Below are 8,874 nucleotides of genomic sequence, written 5' to 3' on the forward strand. Positions count from 1 at the left end.
ACGTATTCAAACCTATTATCCTTTTTACGCATTCAAACCCATCATCCTTTTCACGTATTCAAACCCATCATCCTTTTCACGTATTCAAACCTATCATCCTTTTTACGCATTCAAACCTATCATCCTTTTCACGTATTCAAACCTATCATCCTTTTCACGTATTCAAACCTATCATCCTTTTCACGTATTCAAACCTATCATCCTTTTCACGTATTCAAACCTATCATCCTTTTCACGTATTCAAACCTATCATCCTTTTCACGTATTCAAACCTATCATCCTTTTCACGTATTCAAACCTATCATCCTTTTCACGTATTCAAACCTATCATCCTTTTCACGTATTCAAACCTATCATCCTTTTTGCGTATTCAAACCTATCATCCTTTTCACGTATTCAAACCTATCATCCTTTTCACGTATTCAAACCTATCATCCTTTTCACGTATTCAAACCTATCATCCTTTTCACGTATTCAAACCCATCATCCTTTTCACGTATTCAAACCCATCATCCTTTTCACGTATTCAAACCTATCATCCTTTTCACGTATTCAAACCTATCATCCTTTTCACGTATTCAAACCTATCATCCTTTTCACGTATTCAAACCCATCATCCTTTTCACGTATTCAAACCCATCATCCTTTTCACGTATTCAAACCCATCATCCTTTTTCACGTATTCAAACCTATCATCCTTTTCACGTATTCAAACCTATCATCCTTTTCACGTATTCAAACCCATCATCCTTTTCACGTATTCAAACCCATCATCCTTTTCACGTATTCAAACCTATCATCCTTTTCACGTATTCAAACCTATCATCCTTTTCACGTATTCAAACCCATCATCCTTTTCACGTATTCAAACCTATCATCCTTTTCACGTATTCAAACCTATCATCCTTTTCACGTATTCAAACCTATCATCCTTTTCACGTATTCAAACCTATCATCCTTTTCACGTATTCAAACCTATCATCCTTTTCACGTATTCAAACCTATCATCCTTTTCACGCATTCAAACCTATCATCCTTTTCACGTATTCAAACCTATCATCCTTTTCACGTATTCAAACCCATCATCCTTTTCACGTATTCAAACCTATCATCCTTTTCACGTATTCAAACCTATCATCCTTTTCACGTATTCAAACCTATCATCCTTTTCACGTATTCAAACCTATCCTTTTCACGCATTCAAACCTATCATCCTTTTCACGTATTCAAACCTATCATCCTTTTCACGTATTCAAACCCCTCGTCTCTATCCCTATCCCCTCTTAAAGAACAACTCAATAACACTCCCCCCCCCTCCCCCCCATCCTTTTCACGATTCAACACCTACATCCTTTTTCCAAGTATTCAAACCCATCATCTTTTCAGTATTCAAACCTTCCTTTTCATGTATTCAAACCTATCATCCCTTTTCACGTATTATTCCTAGCATCCTTTTCTTTTACGTGAGCCAGCGGGCACAAGGCCTCTCTCCTCGAGGGTGACGAGTGGACTAAACTGCTCGAGTGTTTCCCCAACTACAAGGATGGGATCACGAGGCTCTCCCCTGGCGGTTGGGTCTTCACGAAACCCTATATCAACTTCGCCGACAGGTTCTATAACTTCGAGGTGAGGTGTATGTTGGTTGAGCGTCGTATTATTGCTATTAGATATTATTATCGTTACTGTTATTTTTTTGTAATGTTGTTATTGGTGTTATTATCGTTTTATGTTTTTTGTTGTTGTTGTCATTGTTATTGAAATTATTATGATTAATGATGTTATTATCATTATCATAACCATAGTAATGATGATAATGATCATCATCATCACCATCGTAACCACCATAATCATCATCATTATCATCACCATCATCACACCACCACCTTTCCACCCCCCCACCCTTTCCACCACCCACCCACCCTTTCCATCCCCGTCAGTTCCGCAAGGACGACGTGCTGGTGATGACGTGGCCAAAGTGCGGCACGACGTGGACTCAGGAGATCGTGTGGACCATGAGGAACAACCCGGGTCTCGACCACCCCGATGCCGACGTGGCCATTATGGATCGGGTGCCGTTCATGGAGTACGTTCTTGGAGTGGGGGAGAGGGTGAGGGGGAGAGGAAGAGGGAGAGGGGGGGTGGGGGAGAAAGAGGGAAAGGGAGGGGGTGGGGGAGGGAGAGGGAGAGGGAGAGGGAGAGGGAGAGGGAGGGAGAGGGGAGGGTGAGGGGGAGGGGAGGGAAAGGGGGAGGAAGGGGAAGGGAGAGGGAGTGGGTGAGGGAGGGGGAAAAGGATAAAAGGAAGGGAGGGAGAGAGAATAGGACGAAAGGAGGGGAGCGAGAGGGAAAAGGAGGGAGGAAAGGAGGGAGAGAGAATAGGATGAAAAGAAGGGAGGGAGAGGAAAAAAGATGAAAGGACGGAAAGGAGAAGGGGAAAGGATGAAAGTAAGGGAAGGAGAGGGAAAAGGAGGGGGGGAGAGGGAAAAGGAGGGAGGGAGAGGGAAAAGAAGGGAGGGAGAGGGAAAAGGAAGAAGGAAGGGAGGGAGAGGGAAAAGGAGGGAGTAATGGAGGGAGAGGGGAAAGGAGGGAGGAAGGGAGGAAGGAAGCGAGAGGGAAAAGGGGGGGAGGAAGGGAGAGGAAAAGGAGGGGGAGAGGAAGAGGTAAGGGGTGGGAGAGAAAGGGAAGGAGAAGGAGAGGGGAGGGAGGGAGAGGGAGAGATATGGAAGGGAAGGGATGGGATGGGATGGGAGACTCAGAGAGAAAGAGTGAGAATACCAACACACATAACCCGACCTAATGCCCCCCCCCCCCAGAGGTGACATATTCAGTCCGGGAGAAGATTCTACTGAGGCGGAGCAGATGCCAGTGTCCGAAATGTTCAAGAGGCTGTGTCCGAATGCCGACCCTCGCAAGGGCATGAGCCTCCAGCTGGCCAAGGCACTCCTCGACCCTCGTACGCTGAAGACACACTTACCCTTTTCTCTCTTCGCCCCCTCGCTCCTGGAGAAGACTAAGGTAAGTGACGTTTGGCTTAGATTGCCTTGTGGCTTTGTGTTTTCTCTTCTTTTGTGTGTGTATGTGTGTGTTTGTGTTTGTTTTTGTTCAGTTTCTGGTGTCTTTATTACTTTATTTACTTTATTATCCATAAGTTGGTATTTGTGTTTAAAGTCTTGAGACAAACACGGGTTTCTTTTGAATTACTACAAAGTGTTTTTTTGTCTTGAATATTCTTGCCCTTTTTAGGAAGACCGAGGTGGGGAATTTGTTTTGTAACTTTGTTGCGAGTTATTACAATTCAACTCAAATTAGATTCACTGCGGTGTCCCCTTCTCACTAACTCTCCAGGTGGTGTACGTGGCTAGGAACCCGAAGGACACTGTACTCTCCTACCAGCACCACCACAAGCTCTTCAAGGCCCAGAGCTTCGTCGGGTCACTCGAGACATTCGTCGATTACTTTCTGGAAGATAAATGTGAGTAAGGAATGCGGAGGCATGTTTGAGCAAATTTTATGTCTATCTGCCTGCCTGTCTGTCACTTTGTGTGTCTTTCTATCTGTCTGGAAGTCTGTCCTTCTGGCTATGCACCCCCCAGTCTTGCCAACCCGTCGTACTTCCAGTGATATACGGTCCGTCTATCACTCTCTTTCTCTCTCTCTCTCTCTCTCTCTCTCTCTCTCTCTCTCTCTCTCTCTCTCTCTCTCTCTCTCTCTCTCTCTCTCTCTCTCTCTCTCTCTCTCTCTCTCCCTCCCTCCCTCCTCTCTCCCTCTCTCTCTCTCTCTCTCTCTCTCTCTCTCTCTCTCTCTCTCTCTCTCTCTCTCTCTCCCTCTCTCCCTCTCCTTTTAGAAGCCTCACTTGATATTATTTCTGTCCCCAGTGGTGTACGGGCCGTACTGGCTGCACCTGAAGGAGGCGTGGGAGCGCCGCGACCACCCCAACCTGCACTTCGTCTTCTATGAGGACCTCAAAGCGGACATCATGAGCGAACTGAAGAGGCTGGACGCTTTCCTAGGGACGGGACTCTCTCACGACCAGCTCGTCAATGTCAGGCTTTTCTTTGCTTATTTATTTGCTTGTTTATTGGACAAATGTGAGGCTAGGTGTATATATATACACATATATACACGAAAATGAAATAGATACGGGTACAGAGACACAGATAAAGTATATAGAACACATGCACATAAAACAAATGCTCACGAAGAAAGTCAAAGGATGGAACGGAATAACTAGACCCAACCATTATATGTTTTCCAAAATATTGTTGACATAATTAACCTGCTACCTTTCACTTCCCACAGGTCGCCAAACACACCAGTTTCGGCGAGATGAAATCGAGAAATAACCTGTTCATCAACAAAGACATGTTCAAAAACGAAGCGATCGTCAACCAGGACGTTCTTCAGAAGGATGGTGGATTCTTCAGGCAAGGTGAGGGATTCAGAATGCCGAGAGTTCGATAAATATATAAATGCTTTTGATTCGAGAGGTAGATAGCGCTTGATGTGATGGAAGTTAAAGGTGATTGAAAGATTGTAGAGTTGAATGAAGAATGGTAAAAATGCAGTTTTTTTCAATGAATTTACTAGGATGTACTTCATTAAGTTGACTGCTGCGTATGTAAATACTCATCGAAAGTAAACAATTGTATATGAATGTCGATTGTATTGCAGATTAAGAGAACTTTAGGATATATACAAAGGTTACATAATTCATAAAATTTGATCAAACTAACATAAGATACATCCACTTTCTTAATGATAATAACATTTAGAGATGTAATCACAATATTCCTGATTTATTACTCCTCCATCCACCCATCAACTAATTAAGAAATACAATCTCTTTGCCATCAATTCATATATTCCACATCCCACTCTCAACCAGGTAAATCCGGTGACTGGAAGGCCAAGTTAACACCTGAGCTGATTGAGAAGATGGACAAGTGGATCAGGCAAAAATGCGATTTTGGGATTAGCTTCAAGTGATTGATGATGGAATATGAAGGAGCGAGAGGAATTCGAAGGACAGTTGGAAGGATGGGAAACAAGGAGGGATTTTTTTGGGAGATTTTAGCATTAATATGATGATTTAAGTTTGTTTTTATGTTCTTGAAAAAAAGAAGATATTGTTGATGATAAAAGTGTATGCTGAGTATACTGTTTTAACGTCCTGTGAATTATCGTTAGTAATGATGATCATTATGATAATAGCAATGGGGATAATCACAATAGCAATTACAGTAACAAAACCGATAGTATTGATAATAGCCAAAATAAATATATCATAATCAGAATATTTAGACTATCGCTACAGGTAAAAACGACTATAATAAAATAAGTAAGATTATAATTAGCAATCATTTCTATGCAATTATAGTTAGCAATATCTTATTGTTAAAATTCCTCGAATCACAGATTTCTTCTATGATGAAAATACACTGACAGTAATGCATGCAATACTAAGGATGTGAGGATACTTATGATAATAAGTATAATGATTATTGTGTGAAATAGTCATAATAAAGGCATTAACACTGATAATAACATTGATAAAAACATCAATAGTAGAATGAGTTATTTAACTGACACTGATAACGATTATGATAGAAATCATGTTGCTAATATGAACAAAAAATGATAAAAAAGATAATAAGATATAAAATAAAAGATATTGATACTGATAATTGCCTTCTGTACGGTTCAATAACAGGCATATATCACTTTGAGTTAGCCTGTCTATGATAAACGAAAAGACAATTTATATAACTAATGAGGCAAATTTTAGATTATCAACAGACCTTAAAAAAACAATAATATATATTTATACATTTAACACTTCTATTACTACTGGACCTTATTCATGAAAAAAAAAATTACATTCGCCATTCTGTTTTTGTTATAGTTGAATTTAAGGTATTCCTTATGATAAAGAGACATATCAATAACTTTTTCCATTATTTCTCTTGTTATGCATTTGATAGGTTTTTTGATATTCTGACAAAATATACTTTTTTTTTTGGTTGAATGACTTTTTGATAAAGAATATACATAGTATGTGAATAGTCTTATGGCACAAGAACAAATTCTAGATGTGTACCATGGCAGATATATAATAATATAAATATTACCCATCTATCTTCTATGTATGCATGCTTTATCCTGCTCTCTCTCTCTCCCTCTCTAAAACACACACACACACACACACACACACACACACACACACACACACACACACACACACACACACACACACACACACACACACACACACACACACACACACACACACACACACACACACACACACACACACACACACACACGCACACACACACGCACGCACACGCACAGGCACACGCACACACACACACACCACACAGCTGCCAATAATCATTTGGCATTTTGATAACAGAAACTATATTATAATGGGGATATTTTATTTTCAAAGAAACTATCCAATACAATTCTAAACCCATTATATAATTTTCAAACCTCTGTTATTAAGCAGTATTAACGACCAATAAAATATATTCTTTTTATGCGTCCAATACAAAGTTACAAAGAAGAAACAAATACAATTCAAAAAATAAATCTTCATGTGTTTAACATTTTTTTTTTTTTATCAGTACGTTAGAATATTTTGCCTTTCAATTCTAAAAAGTCACATCTTTCCCTTTTACTTAAAATTTATTCCAAAATCGCACTTCTGACTTATCCATTTTTCCATTTTCTCCACTAATTCGGTACTCAATTTATTCTTCCAGTCGCCTGCCTTGCCTGAAAGATTATAACAATACGATTAGGATTAATAATGTTCAGTAATCATATATTTGAAAGACATATCATTTAGGATATTGCTAGAATAGTTTGCATTGGATAAAACACATGGACAATTCTGCCGTATTTCTTTTATCCATTCGTTGACAAGAATTTATAATATTCCTAACGAAATATCAGAATGGGATAAAACGTGCATATTCGTATCTTTAAAATCTAAATGTGAATAAATGGTAAAAACACACGCACACACAAAAATAAAAACAGAAAACGAGTGAAATAGAGAGGTGTGAAGATAGCATTGGCTTTACCTAAGTACAGCCATTTGTATCATAATAAGCATAGTTTCGGGAAAAAAATAGCAAATACATAAACAAAAGATAGGCATTACCTTCTATTCTTGACAGTTTGATGATGTATATGTATATATATATATATATATATATATATATATATATATATATATATATATATATATATATATATATATGTATATATATATATATATATATATATATATATATATATATATATATATATAAACATACATATTACACACACATACACACACACACACACACACACATACACACACACACACACACACACACATATATATATATATATATATATATATATATATATATATATATATATATATATATATATATATATAACACATATAACACACATATTCACAAACGCTGTACACCCACCCTGTCTGAAGAAGCCTCCGTCCTTATTGCGGACTTCCTGATTAACAAAGGCTTCGTTGTTCATGAATTCTTTGTCGAGGGTTTTCTCTTCCCTCGCTTTCATCTCCCCGAAGCTGGTGTACTTGGCCACCTATGGAAATGTTATAGCTGAGTATTCGAAAATTCAGTGATAGAATGTAAACCAGTTAATAAAGATATATCTATTTTGATAAAAAAATAAATTCATATAATACCAATAGTGACAACAAGATCATTAGATAAAGGAAATGAAAGACAGATACTGTCGACCTGTGAATGGTCATAGTTCAGTAAGTATTACAAAGAGAATAACCTATAAGTCATGCAATCAATCAGTAAATACACATAAAAAAGGTTATTCACGTTGGCGAGCTGGTCGTGAGAGAGTCCCGTCCCTAGGAAAGCGTCCAGCCTCTTCAGTTCGCTCATGATGTCCGCTTTGAGGTCCTCATAGAAGACGAAGTGCAGGTTGGGGTGGTCGCGGCGCTCCCACGCCTCCTTCAGGTGCAGCCAGTACGGCCCGTACACCACTGGCGGCATAAATTATATCAAGGGAGGCTTCTAAAGGAGAGGGAGAGAGGGAGAGAGAGAGAGAGAATGGGAAGAAAATCATGGGAGTTATGTATGATCGGAGAGCAAACTCAAGAGGAGGTTATAACAGGTGAGGCCAGCCATCAAGGAGGTATTGAGGCAGTTTCGGCACAAAGGGTCAGGAAAATAAGTTGTTGGTGGAAGAGATGAAGACACTACATTTCTCCCTGGATAAAACGAAACTGGGCAGAGTCAAAAACGAGGTTATCCGTGAGACCCCGGGAGTGGAGGAACTGTCAGCTAGGTTAGGCGAAACCAGACCGAAGTTTCTGGGGCATGTGGTCAGAAGAGACGAAGGGTAGGGTGGGAAGAGAACGCGGAGGATGGTGGTCGAAGTGAAGAAGAGAGGGCGGTCGAAACGACGCTGGAAAGACTGTGCGAAGAAGACCATGGAAAATCCGCAACGGCGACTCCCCACAGTGGCATTAAAACCAGGAAGAAACTAGTTAATTATTTGCTTCTATTTCACCTTACACTTACAATTATCGTTAACGAAATGATCGACGAACTTCTCGAGGGAACCCACGAATTCCTGTTCGCGGAATAGGCGGTGATGATGCAAATAGGAGAGCATAGTATCCTTCGGGTTCCTGGCCACGTAAACGACCTAGAACAAATGCACTATTTAGGGAAAAGGTTAAACAGCCTTTATCAGTCTCCATTTTTTTTTTCCAAACACCACCACTACTCCATCAAACCCCTAAAACCAACAACAATCTCATCCTCATTACCTTCGCATTATCCAACACATTAGCAGAAATAAGAGAGAACGGCA

The 8,874-nt window shown here is 39.7% G+C and overlaps 2 protein-coding genes across 2 annotated transcripts in view; one reads left to right on the plus strand and one right to left on the minus strand.

The window, feature by feature from the left end:
* The first annotated feature begins 1,447 nt into the window (after nt 1-1,447).
* Nucleotides 1,448-5,138, plus strand: LOC122262487 (luciferin sulfotransferase). The gene is made up of 7 exons (XM_043030485.2): nt 1,448-1,626; nt 1,938-2,083; nt 2,811-3,012; nt 3,343-3,469; nt 3,873-4,039; nt 4,297-4,426; nt 4,883-5,138. Exons 2-7 carry the CDS (start codon nt 1,962-1,964, stop codon nt 4,981-4,983), a joined length of 849 nt encoding a protein of 282 aa, XP_042886419.2. The 5' UTR covers nt 1,448-1,626; nt 1,938-1,961; the 3' UTR covers nt 4,984-5,138.
* Nucleotides 5,139-6,423: 1,285 nt separating this feature from the next.
* Nucleotides 6,424-8,874, minus strand: part of LOC122262479 (sulfotransferase 1C4-like) — a 5,736-nt gene continuing 3,285 nt past the window's right edge. Inside the window, exons 4-8 of the mRNA XM_043030477.2 lie at nt 8,831-8,874; nt 8,580-8,706; nt 7,872-8,038; nt 7,491-7,620; nt 6,424-6,774 (exon numbers count right to left, since the gene is read on the minus strand). The exon at nt 8,831-8,874 is cut by the window's right edge and continues 146 nt beyond it. Of these exons, the coding sequence (XP_042886411.2) occupies nt 6,674-6,774; nt 7,491-7,620; nt 7,872-8,038; nt 8,580-8,706; nt 8,831-8,874 (569 nt within the window). The 3' untranslated portion in view covers nt 6,424-6,673. The remainder of the gene's footprint in view (nt 6,775-7,490; nt 7,621-7,871; nt 8,039-8,579; nt 8,707-8,830) is intronic.

This window comes from Penaeus japonicus, unplaced genomic scaffold (genome assembly GCF_977035675.1).
Source record: "Penaeus japonicus unplaced genomic scaffold, GWHDUDI00000001_assembly GWHDUDI00000005, whole genome shotgun sequence".
NCBI lineage: Eukaryota > Metazoa > Arthropoda > Malacostraca > Decapoda > Penaeidae > Penaeus > Penaeus japonicus.